General features: G+C 37.1%; 1 protein-coding gene across 3 annotated transcripts in view; it reads right to left on the reverse strand.

The window, feature by feature from the left end:
• The window catches only part of LOC134753256 (oxysterol-binding protein-related protein 8), a 63645-nt gene that overhangs the window by 19999 nt on the left and 21285 nt on the right, over positions 1-22361 (reverse strand). For 2 of the 3 annotated variants that reach the window (XM_063689083.1, XM_063689084.1), the window contains exons 3-9: positions 21642-21705; positions 20683-20792; positions 19799-19972; positions 19216-19317; positions 17385-17529; positions 16024-16144; positions 15136-15233 (exon numbers count right to left, since the gene is read on the reverse strand). In XM_063689083.1, the coding sequence (XP_063545153.1) occupies positions 15136-15233; positions 16024-16144; positions 17385-17529; positions 19216-19317; positions 19799-19972; positions 20683-20792; positions 21642-21705 (814 nt within the window). The remainder of the gene's footprint in view (positions 1-15135; positions 15234-16023; positions 16145-17384; positions 17530-19215; positions 19318-19798; positions 19973-20682; positions 20793-21641; positions 21706-22361) is intronic. The other variant, XM_063689086.1, reaches the window with a different exon arrangement.

Here is a 22361-nt window from a genome sequence, read left to right on the forward strand (position 1 = left end):
GATAGCGCTTCCTAGCACAAACGATTGGCCCCCTGATAATTAGCTATAAATTAGCTAACTTAACATGGAGACCTAGGCTCTCCGAAACATGTCGAGCGAGTGACTAAAAATACGTGAGTGAAACCGCTAACACCGAAAAAAAAATCTGGTTGTTGTAACGAGAATTAGGTAGACCCTACAAGTTTTATCGTAGTATATGTGACAACTCTACAGATAGTAAACTCAACTATACACTACTACTACACACTATAGGTATATACTATTGCCCGTTACAAACGAATTGTAATCTCTTCAAATCAAATGGTTGGCTAAACAGAAAAAAATGTTAGGAGAACGCAAAATTTGTTACAAGAACAAATTCCCATTTACTATATTCTGGTAGTATTGTAAAAAAATATTTTTTTCCGTGAAGTTAGCTAAGTTAGTATGTCTCACGATAGTTTAAATACAATTAGCTTTAAATTATATATTTTGTAACTGCCGTTTCGAAAGTGCTTTATCAAAAGTTTTATTTTAGATAAATACGTGCGCTAAATGATAGTTCAAATTCAAACCCAAAACCCAACAGAACTCCGATAAGATAAGAGTAACTAATTGAGTATAAATAGCAATCTGATTGTAATAACATGCTCCATAAGTGCTAGCATAAATATCGTAAAAACAGCTCTTGAAGTTTGGAGGGGCGAATATATGCATACATCACTACATAGTATAAAATAAAGTCGCTTCCTGCTGTCTGGATGGATGTCTGTCCCTATGTATGCTTACATCTTTAAATCTACGCAACGGATTTTAATGCGGTTTTTATTAATAGATAGAGTGATTCAAGAGGGAGGTTTATATGTATAATACATCAGCATTGCACCCGTGCGAAGCCGGGGCGGGTCGCTAGTAATATTATAAATGCGAAAGTATCAAGTATCTGTCTCTTAGGTACCTCATCACGCTTAAACCGCTGAAGCGATTTAGTTGAAATTTGGTATAGAGATAGTTTTAAATCCGGGGAAGGACATATGTGGCTTTCCAACAAAAAGGTCCTTATACTTCAATCGCAATAAGGACCATTTCACCAGTAAAATTCTGCTAAGAATAAATTTAAAAGTGGAAAAATTACTGTCTTGAGAGACTTGAACTTACGGCTCTGAGATCTGCTCAGAGAGCAGAGCGCTGGAGTATCGATCCAGTATGTAAAATAACGTCATTACCATCATACCGGTCACCTCTTTTAAAGTTAAACTCCGGAATTTTCTACTAAACAAACAAAAATTGTAGCACTTATGCAACCGTGCACACTCACACACAACTCACACTCTCACACACTCAGTCACACTCGCACACACACAAACACATACACACCCGTTCGTGTTCGACGTGTTCTTTAGATTTCTTTTTTCTAACTTTTATTAATTGACTAGCTTTTGCCCGCGACTTCGTCTGCGTGGAAATAAGTTCCAACAGTTAGACTATGTATAGCGGCTGGATAAAATGTAATGACAATAATTTTGAGAATATGCTTAATTGCTAACACCAATTAACAGGCAATTCATTAATTTGTTACATACTTAATTTTATACTTATTTCTGCCGCCTAGTTAGTTTTAGTTCTAGTTTTAGTTTTAGTTTTATCAGGCCTCACTGAAAATCAGCGTCACGTAGTGAGTCCTATGATTCACTTCGGGACATTAAGCTGAGTGAGGACCTTTTAGCACAATTCTGTTAGTTTATATTCTAAATGAATGTTATTTTGTTGTTTTTAGTTGTTTTTTTTTGTGCTAATAAATATTTCTTATTCTTATTCTTATACCATCAATTAAATGATGATATGTAGTGTAAACAGGGAAAGGAGATCTCCAGGAGAATCCAGCTGGGTTGGGCAGCATTCAACAAACTAGCGGACATACTTAAATCTGATACGTTCCAGTCGTTCCACAATGCCTGAAAACTGGCCTCTTTAATCTATGTGTCCTGCCAACCTGGGAGTCCGTTTCTACGCAGTAAAGCAGTGACTTGAGGGAAGAGCTGTTCTAAGTCTACCTCACTTGGTGAAGCAGTACGACTGACTCGCAGCGACGTCAACTACTGTGGACACATACAGGCTGAAACAATGCCAGGCTTAAACAATGCCACATACGGGCTGAAACATGCCACATACGGGCTGAAACAATGCCACTAACGGAGCACACGGCTCACACGCAACAAGCTTACTACGGGTTAATCATTCCCTAAGCTACAAACGAGAATCGCAACCATGACATACGGTGCCGAGACATGGACACTCACTAAGGAGGATGTGCATAAAATACGAGTAGCACAGAGAGCCATGGAGCGCGCCATGCTCGGCATCAAACTTCAAGACCGAGTGAGGAATGTCGAGATCCGACGCCGCACCAAGGTGCGAGATGTGGGAGACGTTATTACCAAGCTTAAATGGAGTTGGGCGGGACATGTTGCCAGGCAGTGATGGCAGGTGGACCAAAATGTCGACTGGTGGCCGCTTTCGGATGAAAGAAGCGCCTGGCGTCCGTCGGCTAGTTGGATGGATGACGTTAGAAAAATCGCGGGGCACTTTTGGATGAGACTAGCCCAGGACCGGGATAAGTGGCGTACACGAAGAAAGGCCTATGCTCAGCAGTAAGCGACTGAAAGCTAGAATGATGATGATGATGAGTGTAAATTAAAACTTCTTTATGTATATATCGTCGTCTAGTACCGACATCAACACAAGCCTTATTGAGCTTACTGTGGGACTAGTGACTAGATCGATCTAAAATTATCCTATAATATTTATAGGCCATAAATAAAACCGGCCAAGTGCGAGTCGGACTAGAGCACTAAGGATTCCTTAGCATTAGGCAAAAAACGACAAAAAATAATGTTTGTTGTATGCGAGCCCCACCTAAATATTTATTTTATTTTGTTTTTAGTATTTGTTGTTATAGCGGAACCAGAAGTAGCTCATCTGTGAAAATTTCATCTGTATAGCTATCACGGTTCATGAAATACAGCCTAGTGACAGACGGACAGACAGCGGAGTCTTAGTAATAGGGTCCCGTTTTTACCCTTTGGGTACGGAACATTAATAAAACATGCTTTTACAAACCACGATAGCAATGTAATAATGCGTTCTAGTTTTCTTATATTGTGTGACGCTTTAAGATATATGGGCACTAACATGCCTGAGATATAAGTATTTGACGTTATCTTTACACGCAATCCAACCACTTATTGACACACTTTCACTAAAATTAACACAATATATCACACACATATCATTCTGTAAAATTATGTGCATTTCAAAAACCATGCACTTATACGAGCGTACCAATGGCTACCCGATAAAATACTGAATTTAAAAAAGTACACATTATCCTGTATGCTATCCTTTGATACTGCAAATTATACTTTAATCAGTTTTAATAAGCTTCATATTTCAATGGCACGTCGATGTAAATCTATTACTAATGATGTAATGGTAAGCTAATTTAGACTTTAAGCTTTATAAATAAGGTTGGTAATGTATTGAGCTTATACGAATGAGGTAAGCGTGTTTGTATGAGTAATATAAACTTTATTTCTTATATTTGGCATGTTTGACCTTAAACGAGGATTAGGCGGTTATGACGATATTTCACATTAGCGATAAATGTGATTATCGCATGATAAAGACGAGATAAAACCGACGTCATTGTCAAGTGGTGTCACAGACGACTGCTTTATCTTTCTGACCACAATAAGATTACCAAAGATAGATATAACTCCGTAATAGATGGATACAGTCTAAGGAAAAAACGTGCCTCGAAAATCACGAAAATTTGATTCTCGATCAGAGGGCGCCACTAGTTTTGGCCTACACTCGTATAGAGGGCGTTGACGGTTTCGTTTGTTATTTATAATTTTAACGCATATCAGTGAAAGAACATGGGTCAAAATCATACAAATAATTAATGCAAATAAAAAAAATCATTTATCCATATTTAAATACATTTTATCGTATTTTTATAAATATTCATTTTTAGTTTTAAAGTGTGTCGACAGATGGCAGTGAATTTACTGGGGTTACAAAATTTACTATGACAGTACCGCTCTAGTTAGTATAAGTTACTCTATGATAATACTGATATACCGTTGGCCGCGCATCCCTATGACTCGACTCTTACCGGCTTGCCCATTTTTCAGATAGTTGTTCACTTACTGCTTAGCATACAAATATTTTTGTTTACTATAATACTCGTATAACTAAGAACAGCTGTAAAAAAATACCGGTCAAGTGCGAGTCGGACTCGCGTTCCAAGGGTTCCGTACATTACACAATTTAAACTTTTAAACAATGTATTTTTTAAATGTGAAACGCCTTTAAAAAACCCGTAGGGGTCGGATCAAAAACTAAGTAATTAAGTCCGACTCACGCTTGACAGCACATTTCTAATAGGTTTTCCTGTGATCTATAGGTAAAGAACTACTTTGTGTATTTTTTTCAAAATTTTGGACCCAGTAGTTTCGGAGATAAAGGGGGAATGGTCATATTTTGCCTATTTTCTTGAATAACTTCTAAACTGTTTATCCTAAAATTATAAAAAAATATGCTTACGATTCTTACAATGAGCTCTTTCGTTTGATATGTAACACGATATAGTTAGAAAAACTTCAATTTTTAATTTTCTCATTTACCCCCCAAAAGTCGACCTGATGTTTAAAATTCATTTGTTTACGTTACATGTCCGTCTTTGGGTCACAAACTTACGTATGTATACCAAATTTCAACTTAATTGGTCCAGTAGTTTTGGAGAAAATAGGCTGTGACAGACGGACAGACAGACAGACGCACGAGTGATCCTATAAGGGTTCCGTTTTTTCCTTTTGAGGTACGGAACCCTAAAAGTAATGAATATTTATGCAATAATGCATTATTGTTTTGTATTCTCAAGGTTCTGCGTGTATCTTACCCACAGGCTACACGTTTAGAAGCTCTGCCACTGCCAGTAGGACTTAAACAATGTTTTTCTTGACTTTTTTGTACACCGTGCAAAACTGCGGGCAAGCATATTACAACGCACAGCCATAAAGCGTCTCTCCCTTTCCATGTCTATGCCATCCGAGAGGTCCGCAGTCACCCAAAGGCCCTAGTATTTGAACTCTGACACTTGTTTGAGTTCACTGCCGGGTGGTACTGTCCCAGCAGTACAACCACGCAGCTTAAAAACAAGGAGCTCGCTCTTGGTTATGTTATACGTGAGCCCATGTGCAACTGCGTACCTCTCACATATCGATGGACTCAGCATTCTCAGCAACACCATGTCATCAGCATAACTGATGTTATTGATGCCTACGCCATCGACTGAACATCCGACCTTGGCATTGCTAAGTTCACCGATTAATCCGTTCACGTATAGATTGAATAGCTGTGGCGAAGTTAACCCCCCCTGTCGAACACCGCAATTCAACCTACATATGGGTCAGAGAACTCGCCTGCCCACCTAACACAGTTTGTTTGGTTGGCACACGAAAACACAGAATAAATAATAGTACAGAAGGTACACATCTAACAAAACGCGTCTATTAAGACAGATGTGCACGGCAACTACTATGGCTAGACACCAAAATTGGTGTGGGCCGCATGTACTTGTAGCGACGCGACGAAATCGCGGAGTGAGCCACGCCTGACCAAAACTTAAAAAGTTATATTATTTCAGACGGCAGAAAAATGTCAGATACGTGACGCTATTTTTTAACACTTCTGATAAAAGTAAGGAGCCGATATTTGGCATGATAAATAAATGCCTATTATTGTGTAAGACTTTATACCTATCTCTATTTATACCATTCCTATAATAGGTACAGATCGGTTGGACAAATTGGGGCAATGTAACTGTATTTTTTTAGGATTTGCGTTTTTAGGGTTCCGTACCCAAAGGGTAAAAACGGGACCCTATTACTAAGACTTCGCTGTCCGTCTGTCCGTCCGTCTGTCTGTCTGTCACCAAGCTGTATCTCATGAACCGTGATAGTTAGACAGTTGAAATTTTCACAGATGATGTATTTCTGTTGCCGCTATAACAACAAATACTAAAAACAGAATAATATAAATATTTAAATGGGGCTCCCATACAACAAACGTGTTTTTTTTGCTTTTCGTAATGGTACGGAACCCTTCGTGCGCGAGTCCGACTCGCACTTGGCCGGTTTTATAACACAGCTTAGGCCACGGACGCAGCTGTGTATGTGTGTATAGAATGGATGGTTTTATACATGATGGCTGTGCGTACGGAAGGCATTATGCAACTCACCTCCATTCCAATTCCTAACATCCCGGCTCTCCAAGAACCCATGAACGTGTGTAATGTCAGACAAGATAGCCGAATCCACGGAGAACTTTCTCGGCGCGTCTGACTTTTGTCTCGTCTTCTTATGACGTTTGAGAAGAGAGAAGATGCTGGAACGTCTACGCGTCTCTTTCATGCCCGAGAAGAGTATGTCTGGTTCGTGCGCCATTTTGTTTTCGATGGTTTTTCATATAAAGTTCCTATAGCTTTGGTTTTCAATATGAAATAAACTTTTTCATACTGTCACAAAACGGCTTCAATATATAAGTCACTTCGTCGGATAAATCACTTCACCTTTCATTGTTAATTGTATACTTTTGAAGTCCTAAAGGTTGTTTTTTGATTTGAGCACGTTTCTGGGTCGAAACGTGAGAAACTATGGTAAACAAAATGAATTCGCGTCAGACCCGTAAAAATTATGATTTAGTAGGTATGTCCCAAAATTTGCCCTTTTTTTAACAATATTTTATATTATTTTGTTTAGCAATTAACACCAGAGGGGTTGCAAATGCGTTCCCGGCTTTTAAGATGAGAGTACGCTCCCTGTAAGATACCTGAAAATCCCGTACCTGAGGAGTACCTGGAAATCGTTTTTAGGGTTCCGTACCCAAAGGGTAAAAACGGGACCCTATTACTAACACAATACTATTAAATTACAACTTAATAAAAAATAAGTGTAATAAAAAGGTGTGTTATTATAATTAATGTAATTATTGTCAGTTGACGTGATAAACTTGTATTTGTAAGCATTAAAGCCATACTACACGAGTAGGAGACTTCAAAATTCCAAAGGAGAGATCCTCAATTAGTATTCTGTCTACAATTACGTAGTTTTGTGTTTAAAAAAAAATAGGAGGGCCCACCAATCCCTCCGTACGTGTAACTAAATCTAAAACATCGACATTTAAAAATCTTTAAGGTTTCTGTATAACTTTTCGATCAGTGATAGATAGATAGCGTTTATTCGTGGCAAAAAAGAAAACCGTTCCGTTGCCGGGCCGGGCGTCAAACCGTCAACATCTCCAGCATCTCCTGATGATGCCTGGTAGAGAGGCGGAACACGTGTCGAGTATTGTGTCTTTTGGTGGTGATTTCTTATATTTATTTGCGTATTTATTTTTGGGGTGGGAACATTAATTGCATGTTAAAAATACGCAAGTAAGTATGGGTTGGGCAAGTCGAATAGGTTTGGCAATATGTCAAGTGATTGTGTTTTTAAAATTTATAATTTTAATGTAATTTAATTTAATGTATTTATATTTTTAATGTAATTAGATCTAATTTAATTGACTTATAAATTTGAAATGTAAAGTAATGCAGTTTAATGGATGTGTAATTTTTAATCAAATTTTATTGAATTGAAGCTAATTTATTTATAATTTTAATTTTAATTAATTTATTTTACAATTTATGTGTGTTTACTAATATATTTTTAAGAACTGTAAACTAACAAAATATGGGCCGACAGACCTGAAATAAAGATTTTCAATTTCAATTTCAATTTCAATAACGGATAAACACTGACTGACTAAATAGCACGTTATCTTTAGGAGGATTAGCAATGTAATAGTTTGTATTAATTAATATATTATGGATTTCCGCAAAGTAACGTAACGCCTGATTCTATTCATTATTTAAAACAAAAACCGGCCAAGTGCGAGCCGGACTCGCGTTCCAAGGGTTCCGTACATTACACAATTTAAACAATGTATTTTTTATGTGAAACGTGAGTAAAATGTCTTAAAAAAACCCGTAGGGATCGGATCAAAAACTAAGTAATTAAGTCCGACTCACGCTTGACTGCACATTTCTAATAGGTTTTCCTGTGATCTATAGGTAAAGATCTATTTTATGTATTTTTTTCAAAATTTTAGACCCAGTAGTTTCGGAGATAAAGCCACCTCACACCCCCTTTATCTCCGAATGGTAATTTTTTGCCTACTTTCTTGAATAACTTCTCAACTGTTTATCCTAAAATTATAAAAAAATATATATTTGAGATTGACATAATGAGCTCTTTCATTTAATATGTAACACGATATAGTTAGAAAAACTTTATTTTGTAATTTTCTTATTTACCCCCCAAAAGTGGCCACCTTGTTTAAAATTCATTTGTTTACGTTACATGTTCGTCTTTGGGTCACAAACTTACATATGTATACCAAATTTCAACTTAATTGGCCCAGTAGTTTCGGAGAAAGTAGGCTGTGACAGACGGAGAGACAGACGCACGAGTGATCCTATAAGGGTTCCGTTTTTTTCCTTTTGAGGTACGGAACCCTAAAAAGAAAACAATACGTAGGTAATACAACTTAACATAAATAATAACATCAGTAGTTTTGGCAGTGTGAATGATAGGTTGTATGGATAATACGTTTCAGTGTTTCATGTTTTGTTGACAGTAATTTGATCTTAATGTCAACGTTGCAATACGCAATTTGCATGAATCAAAACGATTTAAATTTAGGTCGTAATAGTGTTTAGTATGATTGGCCGAGAATAACAAACAGTAGGAAATTATGGCTTGTCAACGACATGATAGACGGATTAGACGGGTCATACACACAGCAATAGGTATGTTGTATTGAAATACGAAATCTGGTTCAATCACAGATCTAGAATGACGCTTACGCCTTAAACTTTTACTGCATAATATATAGAATTATTTGTATAAATTGGAACTTGAATAAATTGTCCATAGAGTAGAATTTATAAAGGCCATTGCATATAATAAGTATATGATTTGCCCAGTTGATCGTATTCGACGCACTGAAGAAATCATAATTTTAATGAGTAAGAAAGAGAGCTCGTAAACTTTAATTAAAATAAGAAAAATCCCTACTAATATTACAAATGCGATAGTTACCCCTTTACGCTTAAAGGGGTAACAGACCTAATATAAATTATTACTAACATAATATGGATGCATGTGTATTTTTGTACCATTTATATCCGAAATAAAATGCTTCATTTCATTAAAGCGCTAAACCGATTTAGATCTGATATGGAGATAGATAAAATTAAAGCCCAAGGAAGGACATAGGATGATTTTTAGGGTTCCGTACCCAAAGGGTAAAAACGGAACCCTATTACTAAGACTCCGCTGTCCGTCTGTCTGTCTGTTACCAGGCTGTATCTCATGAACCGTGATAGCTAGACAGTTGAAATTTTCACAGATGATGTATTTCTGTTGCCGCTATAACAACAAATACTAAAAACATAATAATATAAATATTTAAATGGGGCTCCCATACAACAAACGTGATTTTTTTGCTGTTTTTTTTCGTAATGGTACGGAACCCTTTGTGCGCGAGTCCGACTCGCACTTGGCCGGTTTTTATTTATCATCATCATCATTCAGAAATCAGAAATCAGAAACATTTATTGTTCAAACTGTGTAGGTACAAGAAGTATAGCTAGGTACATTTTTCACCACCACCACCACCACGCAGAAGTCGCTGGAAGAAGCTTGTAATGAATAAATACACTATTGTTATGACGAATTTTTGCTACGATACATATACCTTTTTTGTTCTACTATTGTTGGTTTTTTTGCGGCCTATCACTACATAGTATAAAACAAAGTCGCTTCCTGCTGTCTGGATGGATGTCTGTCCCTATGCATGCTTAGATCTTTAAAACTACGCAACGGATTTTGATGCGGTTTTTTTTAATAGATAGAGCGATTCAAGAGGAAGGTTTATATGTATAATAAATCAGCATTGCACCCGTGCGAAGCCGGGGCGCGTCGCTAGTTTGATAGTATTTTTTTTTTATAACGGGTACTGCATCAATTGCATTTATTTACGTACTTAAAGATTGATGCGACTATATTTAAACAAAAACACATTTAATCTATGTATATTGTATAAAAGGAAAATTTTATGTCAAAATTCATTTTCTATCAACCTCAACTCAACTCAACAACTCCTTCTATCACCTCAACGTAAAACATACACAAAGTATCATAGCCGTACGCAATTAACCATTTTTAGCCACAATTTTCACTAAAAACATACAACTATCATAACACTAAACATGCACGTATACGATATATACTATCATACACACAAGCGTACCGGCGTGTGGACGATAAAATACTGAATTTAAAAAGTAAATATTATCTTTCTATACTTAGCGTACGAGGCAAATTAGACTTTAAATTGTGTAAATAAGACAGATATTTAAATGGATGGAATTACATTCGTTACAAATGAGGTGTTTAAATAGGTAATTTATACTTAAAACCTTAGTAAGTAAGGTAGATAATTGATTGGCTAGTTATTTAGTCGAGTGAGAATGACGAGAAGCTTGTATGTTTGATTGTACGAGGTTTAACTTTTTGTAAGTATTTACTTAATATGTTTGACCTTTGTCTATTGATAATAACATACATACATACATATAATCACGCCTATTTCCCGGAGGGGTAGGCAGAGACCACGGATTTCCACTTGCTACGATCCTGACATACCTCTTTCGCTTCCTTCACTTTCATAACATTCCTCATACACGCTCGGCGGTTTAGGGTGCTCTTGACCTGGCCTTTCTTCAGGTTTTCCCCGATCTGATCAGAGAAAGTCCGCCGAGGTCTGCCCCTTCCAACTCCCGTTTCTACCTCTCCCTTATACACTCTCTTTGTTAGCCTTCTTTCTAATAACATTCTTGATAATAACATTTGTATGAAATTGGGTCACGGGCGAATTTTTTAGGGTTTTTTTTTTGCAAACAGTTCCTTGGTGCCGCTTAAAAAATGTCTCTAAACTAACCTAAAAAGGTATTATGAATTTAAAATCTTTTATGGTTTTGATATGTCCCGTGATTGTGTGTTGTGTCCCTTAGTGCAGAATTTATTATTTTTTAAATTATAATCTTGAATTTTTAATTGTAAATACCTCTATTGACCTAAATTATTTTTATATGAGTTTTTATTGTTTTTTTTTGTATGATTTATATGACTATGTACATATTAGCATATTACTACTGTGTTTTTATATTGACAATTAATACTGAATAAAAGAATATGACTGAATATGAATATGTATATGATGCGATCGCCCGCGTTGATTTGGTGCGCGCGATGCAATGCGAATCATGTCATTTCCCGTGTGCGGTTTAAAATCCCCGGTATATTTTTAACCAAATTTCTAAATCGCAGGTCTTAAATATAATAAGTCTTGTCATTTCTGTCTAGTGTCACGTTAGATAAGTGTTTCACCATAAGTGTGCCACTTTTAGAGTTTACATACGCGAAGGACGACTAGGTAATGAAATATACAATAGGCGACCTTTGAACAACACACGCGTGAGCTATTTGTTCCACTGAATACATTCACTTGTTTATTTGTTCAAAGTCGCCATCAGATATATCGGAGCGGCCGAGGTTCTCAAAAATATCTGAACGCGCACTATATCGCCTTAACAATAGGGGCGTGTTCAGATATTTGTGAGCACCTCGGCCGCTCCGATATATCTGATGGCGACTGTACAATGCGATTATCTCATGTTTGTGATTCGGTATACGGCGAAGGAATATATACACGGTGTTTTTTTAGGGTTCCGTACCTAAGGGTAAAAACGGGACCCTATTACTAAGACTCCGCTGTCCGTCAGTCTGCCTGTCTGTCCGTCTGTCACCAGGCTATATATCTCATGAACCGTGATAGCTAGACAGTTGAAATTTTCACAGATGATGTATTTCTGTTGCCGCTATAACAACAAATGCCGTTTTTTGCGTAATGGTACGGAACCGTTCGTGCGCAAGTCCGACTCGCACTTGCCCGGTATTTAAAACTCCGATAACTTCGGGGTATGGCTTACCGAAACTGAAGGAAACTGAAAGTTTGTTATTTGACTGTATTTAAAAAAAAATTACACCATTCAAGAAATAAAGCACCAGAAGATTAATAGAGAAACGTAGACAGCAGTTATTTTTAGATTTCTATTTTTAAACTCGTATAAAACTATAAAGAGTAGGTAATTTGATCGTGACGTCACATGCTAGTGTTACATATAAATTACATAGTAGCAAATTGTTTTGACAGTTCGAAAACTGATTTGACTAGTAGTCAAATACCCCATATTTGATGTCGCCGTAGCGCGGTACAGTCGCGGCACTTAACACGTGAGGTCATTTGGGGCATTTTCTATCAAAAGGGACCTTATTGTCGATGGCACTTACACCGCACAGCGTCGCGCGGCATTGTATTTATATCGGAGCATCGTTTATAATGGCGTATGCGCCATCGACAATAAGGTCCCTTTTTATAGAAAATACCACATTTATGAGCTCTAGTCAAACCTATAGTTATTCGATAGGTAGCTAACAGAAGGTAGTTTCTGATAGTCGATTAGATTTTTTTTTTCAGTATAGGGTGTTTCCTGTAACAGGAGCAATAAATTAAACTGGAGGCTGTACGCCTCGAACTGACCAACATTTGTTCAGCAACTTTTTAAAATTATGAAATTTTTAGATTATATCTTTTTCATACTAATTAAATATTATTTTCAATGTACGCTGCCATCTGTGTGTTTGACGTTGCTTGTCACCCTTTAAACATAACAAATTTTGCAATACATTGCGTCTTAGAATAAACTTTAAACTGTAATGGAAATCAAAACACAAGTTATTTTTAGAAGTTTCTGAACAAATGTTGGTCAGTTTGAGGAGTACAGCCTACAGTTTAATTTAATGCTCCTGTTACAGAAAACACCCGGTATAACCACACTACAGCAAGAACTAAGGAAAAACGAAAATAAAAATTCACAGACATAAAACCAAAACGCAAGCTTTTCTTTAATCAGAAAATAGGTAGAAATTAAAACTAGCGTTCATATAACTACAATCAAAATTTACATGTACCTAACTTAGCCGTACGTAACCGAACTTACCCTCAAGGCAAAACGCTCTTAGCCTCATGGCAAAACGCTCTTACCCTCATTGCAAACGATCTTCCCCGCGACATAGACATTTTGGGATGTCACCCTGTCATCTCTCCTCTCTGTCTGACACGTTAGATAGTTCGCTGAGGGTAGTTTCCGATAGTCGATTAGGGAGTACTTTTGTGGTGTGTAAGCTTCGGGGTATGGAGGTATTGGTGTATGTCTTAAATATTTAATACTCAGATTAGATAATACTTATTATTGAGCTTATACCTAATAGTCTAAAATATGTGTTTACCCAAACAGTATGTAATTTTAATTTTTGTAGTTTCTTTATTAGAAAAAGCAATCATTGACAAAAAAATTTGAGACAACCAAAACTTAGAAAAACTCAATTTACCCTTTCTAAAAAGGCCTTTGCGTACAATCAAGGTCACAATATGATACGAGTTTTACCTTATTTAATGTAAAATAATTGTACATATTAATGTAGGTATTTTAACGCTACAATTATGTTATGTTTTCACTATTCCTGAAACAAATTGTATAAATTTAAACTAAATAAAACTTACCTGTTATATTTATCACAAATGTCATCCGTACTAGACGAGCTATATCTCCTAACCCGCTCGTTAGATGGCGCCGTCCTTATAATAATATTATCACGCGCGTCACAGAGTATCTCCGTCTTACCCCTATCCTTAAAATCGTCTTCGCTATCCGTTTTAGCCCCCGATTTTCTCAAATCGCTTATTCTCTTTTGAGTAATTTTTGTAGATGGCGTTGAACTCCTTCGTTTAGGTATTGCCATGATAAGTTTGAGTAGATTTTCTTCTATAGCCGAAGGAGAAATACATTTCTCTTCTCTGCCTAAAATCGATAGTTTAGGCATTTCAAAGCATTTAAACTTTGATAGCTCCAGTTTTAAAGGGCTTGAAGCCAAACTTTTGCTCAGTCTGTTTTGTTTAGGTTCAAGCATTTTTGAAGTGGATGGACTGTTCACGTTGGTTCTGAAAGTGAATAGGTGGTCCTTTTCTGGCGACTCTATATCGTGGTGCATGATTTCTATGGATTCCATGAATTGTGCCCATTTGGATATCTTTTTGTTTTTCTCTTTTTTTGGTGAATAGTCGGATACTGACATTATTGGCGTGGGTGACATCGGAGAATTTGGAGAGCTTTCTAATAGGTTTTTTATTTATTTAGAGTAAATAGTTTTTTTTTGGGGTTGATAAAAGTTTATCACGAAATATGAAATTAAATATTTAGCGTAAATAAGACATGTTTGTACGAATTTAGAGCAATTGAACCAAGATTCGATTATAGAATAATTTATATACAAAGATTAAAAAGAAATTTAAGTGTATCACGAAATGTGAAATTTAGTACAAATTTTAGAAGAAATTGCCGTAAATAAACGATATTATTGGGTTCATAGCGTAAATTAAATTAAAATTACAAATTATTATTAGCATACGTGCAATTTAGCGATACGTGAAAAATGTATAAATATTAAATTAGTAACAATTTTGAATACCTGTTATTTTTTAACAGTAGAAAAATATAAGACATCTGTAAATCCAATTCCATAGTTTAATACATCGAATTAGTTATTATTTTAGTATAGTATACCTATTTAAAGTGAAAAACTAAATGAAAACTCAAGATCAATGAACTATTAAGCACATTGAAAATTTTCATCGAAAGTGACACATTTTCATTGTCTTTGAGAGTAGCTACGTTTGAGACCATACTATACGTTTTTACAGTACATATGGTGCTACTTTATCGCACTAGTGCGGTAATTAGCATTTTACGTGCCTATAACGCCATATGTACTGTAAAACGTTGTACGATACACGTGCGAATAGGTAATTCGCATGTGTATTTCTTACTTTTCGCACTTGTATCGTAATGTACTATTAACCACTTACCGTGCTCGTTGAAATGTTTCTCGAGCTCTTCATGAGATATATTAGTGTCTGTAGTCGGCGCGTCGGGAACGGTCTGCTCCGGGCGAGAACGGGAACACCTGAGAATGGACCTTAAGTTTAGTAAAGGAAGGTTCATTTTTACATGACAGTGAGAGGATTATAATTGACCGAGGGGCAGCGAAGGTCTCCGTCTTAGCTTGGGCAAAATGCTTTCATATCATAGACCTAGCATTACATAGATCAGCTATACGCGTGCGCCCGTGAGGGACAAAACATACGCAATGCGCCAATATGATTGGTCGAGTAGATTTGTAGCCCATCATAAACCATACTAAATTTACGGTGGGGAATAAAAAAAAATGTGAGACTGTGACAAGGACAAACAATAACAGCGCTTTCTCTGTTACTCCTACTGAAAGATACAAAAGACTATCCCGTTCGGTCATTTCCCCCTTCCCCCCGCCCCTCATGACCGATCCAGTTATACTAGATTCATGTTTCATATACTGTTTCGTTTTTGTTTTTGGGCAATCCACATCACAGCGTATTATTTGACTTTTAACCTATTGCTCATAGAGATAGAGTCGATAATCCGTTAGACCTTCTACATGGTTCTAACGAATTTTTACAACGTGTTTTGCGGTAAACCTAACGATTGCTTTGTATTCTTAATTACGTTGTGAAGCGTATTGGCCAAAAATAAAAACGAACCACTATACACGGTGGCTAAAAAATAAGTGCATTCCCGTTGCCAGGGAGGTTTTGGGATTATACTGAGCAACTTTTACTATGGGACCAACCACGAAATCGCGAAAAAATTTACCCTCCCATAGAAAAAGCCAAAATGTATGAAACAGGCAATTTTCTTTCTGTGGATTAAATAAATACCTGAGCATAGCATTGCTGCAGCGTAGGGCTAGCTCGAGCCCGTCGAGCCAGCAGTGCCCCGCCGCCTGCGAGGGGGCCCGGAATATGAGGTGCGCCGTCGGGAGGGGCTGCACCACCGCTCCTGCGTGCAAACAAAAACTAAATTAATTTTAACTAAACAGTTTAAAATCAAGGCTCGGAACTGGTTTAATAGATACCGGTTTAATCCGGTTTTACTCCGAACTATCATGAGAACGAACGTTTTAAGAATTTTATTGTAATGAAATAAAACTATGAAAACGGATTATATCGCGTATATTGTATATAATATACAATATAATATAATATACAATATATAATAGACAATATACGCGATATAATCCGTTTTCATAGTTTTATTTCATGAGTAACTATCGCGGTAACCGAAGACAATAATTTTATTGTAACCTAAATAAACCGGTTTATTCGATGAACGACCAGACGGCCGGCCGACCAGGTTGTGTGCCGCGTAAACATAGATACACATAGGAAGAAACCGGTTTTTATTGTTCTAAACCAGTTAATCAGATAAGAACTTTATGTAAATGTTCTCATAAAAACCGGTTTAAAAATAACGGTTTTACGAACGAAACCGAAACTCGACTCCACAAAATGTAAGAAAAAAAGGTGATGGTAATTAGATAAACTTAATTTTAAGAATGCAGATCTACTGACCTATAAAATAAAATTAATTAAATTAAATGTCTTTTAAAGAAAACATAATGGTCCATAAATTTGTTAGATATTGCATATCATTTATGTTAGTAACAATAGTCTCGTAAGTATAGTCTCGTTGTATACCCACGCGGCGCTACTAATCTAGAGGTTGGTGCATCAATCTAATTACCGCGACTCCATATAAAATCCGTGTCAGAAAAGGTCGTAGTAATTTTGCAGCTTCAAGCCGATAATTGGCAGGAAACGGCGTAGGATCGGAAAGTCTATTTTGCTCAAAATGCTCAAAAGGCTTCATGCGTGAAGTCTGTATTTGAACGAAATATTTTTTATTTGGATATTTGTTGCCGTATTATGATATTACATATATTGTACATTTCATTTATCAAAATCAAATTTACAAAAATTGGGCGCGAAAAGCTAAAGCGACGCAAGGAGCAAAACAAATGTTTTTCAAAGCATCCGAACTTAGAGCTTAGAGAAAGCTGCTGCAGTGACTATCCGAATGCAAACTTTGAAGAGAGAAAATGATTTATGGATTTGGCCGACTAGCCGACTAGTCGGCCAAATCAATAGTCGGTACATCACTAGTCAATACCTTCTTTGGGTCGTTGAGCCTCATTAGTTAGTTAGTTATTTACATCAGGATGACATACTCGTATACTAACCTATGGTCTCGTTGTGGGGCCCGCGCGGTGCCCAGATGCTCTGCTCGAGGGGGTGGTACAGCTTGAAGCAGAACCCGTCCTTCTTGCTCGGACGCTCTATCACCTGGCAGGAGGTCAGGAGGACGGTGCCCACCCAGTGGCTGCTCTGTTGACAAAACTTATGAGGTCGTAGTGTGAACTCAAACTTTACATAATGTCATTAATTAGGTACTTAAAAACCTAATAAAAAACATATTTAAACCTAAATACTAGGAGGATATAACCAAACGAAGTCACCACGTCTGTAATTTGCTGTACAAAAAAATGTCAGCCAATTTTTGCGGGGGAGGGGAACATCAAATATATACGTAACGTCAAAATAGCCATGTCAGATAAACGTCAGTCCATACATTGTGTATGACCATTGGCCGACTATTTTCGACAGAGGGGAACGCCTGTTAATAGCTACTCCGCTTGGTTATATCCTCCTATCCTAATAAATAGGATCACCCGGCAACCTCGGAATGAGAGATAATAAACTGTAAGGTAAGCTACGGGTGTATTTTAACTTTCTTGCCTTTTCTTTCGTCAGAATTCGATAAAACTTGATATGTAGATATAGTTTCCTATTCTGCACAATCAAAGAGAATTAAGCAGACAGAGCGCTCACTCCATACATCAGTATTGTTATCATAACGACTATTATTTTCGTAGTCTAGCGTCAAGTAGCGGATTTTTTACTGCTACTCGACAATAGATGTCGCGGCAGACGGAAAGTCTAATGCTCAACGATTTTCAGCTAATATTTTTTTTTTACTAGCCTAATTTAGTGTCCCACTGCTGGGCCAAGGCCTCCCCTCGTTTCCTCCACTCGACCCTGTCGTTTGTAGTGTCCCGCCAATCCGGATAAAATGCGTCCAAGTCGTCCCGCCATCTCCTTTTCGGCCTGCCTGCACCCCGGCCAGCACCATCTATGGTGTTCCGTGGGTACAACTCGGTAACCATTTTGGCCCACCTTTCAGGGTGCATGCGGCAGACATGCCCAGCCCAGTCCCACTTAAGCTTAGCGGTCTGGACACCTACATCTACAACTCGAGTTCTGCTAATATTATAACCGAATTAACCGGAACTCTATTTTCAACTCTTTCTGCTTATAATATTAGTTATAAATTGTTGAGCAATACACTTTTCGTCAGTCGCGACACATGTGACATCTAGTGTCGAGTAGCTGTACTGATAGTTCCGCTACTTGACGCTAGATGTAGACTACGAAAATAGTCTTTTTGGTAACAAAACCGATGTTTGGAGTGAGCACTCTTGTCTTCTTAATTCTATTTAGTTTTACGAATGATGGTAATGAATAGACTAATAAAGTGCAGAGAGAACAATGCGAGGGAGTGCCATTATACACGTTATGTTTTCATAGAAATTTGGCATTAATGATGACATAACCAGACTTTGTCATTACTACTGTCTAAACTACCCTATGTCCTTCCCCGGGACTCAAACTATCTCTATAAAAACTTTCAACTAAATCGGCTCAGCGGTTTAAGCGTGAAGAGGTAGCAGACAGACAGACACACTTTTGCATTTATAATATTAGTATGGATTATCGGGTCTAACGCGATTAAATTTCATTATTTTACCATTTTTCCGACGTTTCAGCTAGGTTGCACTAGCTGTGGTCACGGAAAACCCGTCTTCCGTCGTCGTCGTGTGATCTTCCGTGACCACAGTTAGTGCAACCTAGCTGAAACGTCGGAAAAAAGGTAAAATAATGAAATTTAATCGCGTTGGGCCCGGTAATGACATTAATTTAGTATGGATTAGGATGAAATGTGAAGTGATTTACCTTAGCAATAGTTACCTTTGCCTTAGAACTCTTGTAAAGCAACAATAGACCAGGTTTGAGCACGCACCACAGCTTCGTCCATGATTTCAGTGAGCCGCGGACCTGAAAATTAATTATTTTTGTTAAAAAAAAAACATTTTTGATACAAATTTTATCGCATAGATTGAGTGTTTCATATCGTAGTGTATATTATATGTGGCTTTCCACTACAGAAGGGTCCTTAAACTTCAAGTGCAATAAGGTCCTTTATATCTGTATACCAACAGAAATTCTGATAGAAAAGTCGTTATTGCACATTAAGCAGGACCACATTAAGGACCCTTATCTAACTATTCTTTCTATGACATCAAAGATTTTTTTAACCTACCCAACATTTTATAAATAGAATTTAATAATGTGTGTAATTTAATAATGGAATTTAATGTGTTTAATTTTATAATGGAATTTAATTGTGTGTTAATTGAATATTTTAATCCATAAGGATTTTATTAAATTTTAATGCTATATACGAACTGAATAATGCTTGACATGTAATAACGTCTATGTCTATGTCTAATGTAAAGCTACATATAGATAGTGTTACCTTCAGCCAATCAGCAAGCACTACAACCGACGGGTCCTCTATAGAGTGCAATAATGCAGTTGCAGCACGTTTTTTCTCTCTTCTATAGTGTTGTCTCTGGGCTTTATAACTTTCTTTGCGGGATAGCGCGGTGCTCGGCGTCCGCGATATACCGCCTACCGCTGTTTCTGACGACTGGAAAGTAAATGATTTTTTTACAATATCACATAACAAAAAAAAATAGTCTTTAGAAACACTTACAATCGGGTCTATCGCGAATTTATTTTGTTATCTTTATTTACCGACGTTTCGACACAGGTTTCACTGGTCGTGGTCGCGGCTTGACGTCCCAGCAAAATGTCAAAACAGAGATTTGTGTGACCACCCACAACCTCGTCGTGTGTTGTGCGATTGTAAGTGATTTAATATGTGTTCAAAACGCGAAAGTTTTAAATGTGCTCTTTAAAAAACTTTACAATGCCACTAACATAATTTATGCTCATAGTACATCTCAAGACAATTATAATGAGCCAAACATGATTAAAGAATACAGAAATTTAGTTCTGTCGATTAATTTAAAGTCTTTATCAGCAGTTTCATTTTACCAAATGCTGCTTTCGGAGAGTAAACGCACGATTTACGACAAAAAAGAACCGAAATCACTTATGGGCACACCCCAAGATAATTGAAGCGTTCTCTTTTTAGAAAGCATTGCATTTCATGGGAATCGTTTTCAAGGTTTTTAAAGGTTTTCAAGGTCTACTATTCCGTTTAGGATTTTAATATGAATGCATTCTTTACAACCTTGTAACACACATACCTATGTGTGTAATCAGATTTCGCCTTGACCAGAGGCTTTTAGATTTAAAATTAGATCTAATTCACAACACTAATTCGGTTCTTACCTTATCAGACGAGGTCCCGTCTGGTGGGTTGTGGCGGTCTCCAGACGCGGGGGTCGCGGGGGTGGCCGCGGCGCCGGGAGAGCGCGGGGGCGGGGTTAGAGTTGGCTCGCCTGGATATCACAATGTTAAGCTTAAAAATAAGCTATGAATACAGCTATATTGATGACCGCTGTCGTAAATCTTGTCATTCACTTGGCCATAGCAAGAGTAAGGGTCGGTTGCACCAAACTGTTCGTCATCGTTAAAGAGTTCGCTAAATTTTACTGTATGGAGTTTAATAGTAAGCCGCCGCAGCGCGCCGGGTGACGTTGATCAGTCTGTCAGGCGCTGATGGTGCTACTGGCACTAAGAGAGGTAATGAGAAGTCCTCAGTTTGGTTTGCGGCTACTGTAATAGGTACGAAAAAAAAAACAAAAAGGATTTGATTCATTTTCAGCATGAACACAATCCCCGCTTTCTTTCAAAGCGTTCGTGTACCATCGTCCAAAAAAAATGGTTACTAATAATTTGTAAAACTTATATTTTGCCACGACACATCCTGGGCAGCAGTTTTCACGAAAGCGAGTGCCATCTAATCATCAAACTCACGAAGGGTAATAAGCATCATTGTAATCAGTCCGGTTTCCCCATGGTGCTTTCCTTCGCCGAAATTTTTTTATAAGTAGAGTCAAGAAGGACACTCATAATAGTTTTAGTTTTAGTTTATTTATTAACCATAACGTAATATGATCATTACATGGTAAGTCAACATTTCATACAATATTATACTTATAGAGAGAGCATTATGGATTTACAGGTAGGTAAATACGCTTAATAATAATTAAAATCTAAGATTTACAGTTTGCGTCAATTAAAATATGTTTTAATGATTCAGTAATATTGGTGGATTTTACATGGTCTCAAAAAAAAACCTTAAATAATAGAATAAATTACGAATGGCGAAACTGATGATTACTAACCGTATGTGGGTGGAGTTAGGGGTGGCGCTGGTAATATTACGTTCAGCGACGGATTAGTCGGCTTCTGAAATATTGCAATATAGAAGTGAAACATTTGAAAATGGATGATAGAATACATTGAACATGTTTTTTTACAAGGGCATATTTGTCAAACCAAGCATGGCTTTACCATTCGAGTATTCTTGCTCAGTTTACAAGAATATATAATTTTTTCTATAAATAATACGGCCGTTTTCTAAAAACTTTTTAGTTAGAATAGCAGTTAGAATATCTACAGACATATTTTCAGAGAACAGCCACACAGTAGGTATTTGCTCTACTTGTCAAGTCTTATATGTATACAGATCACCTGTAACTTTAAAATGAAGCATATTATAATACAGTTTGAGGTCTCCAGACATATATGCCGTACTAATCTAGTATGCAAGCGTGATAGGCAATTTCAGTTTTACAACCTATATAAATGTGTCGCTTAACTTCAAACTGGTAAATCCATTCGACATTCGAACCTCAGCAAATATCTACACTATTACCTTTTCTTAATACCAAAATCGCATAACCTGACAGATGGATTTACCCGAGTTTGATGTTAAGCGACTCAAATGTATATGAAAAATATCTACAAAAATCTGAAGCTCATGTAAACTGCATCCTACACCAATTTGTATAAATTACGTAACTTGGATTACAACTAGCGTGAAGTGGCGCAGAATAGGGCGG

The sequence above is a fragment of the Cydia strobilella genome, chromosome 26 (assembly GCF_947568885.1).
Source record: "Cydia strobilella chromosome 26, ilCydStro3.1, whole genome shotgun sequence".
Classification (NCBI taxonomy): Eukaryota; Metazoa; Arthropoda; class Insecta; order Lepidoptera; family Tortricidae; genus Cydia; species Cydia strobilella.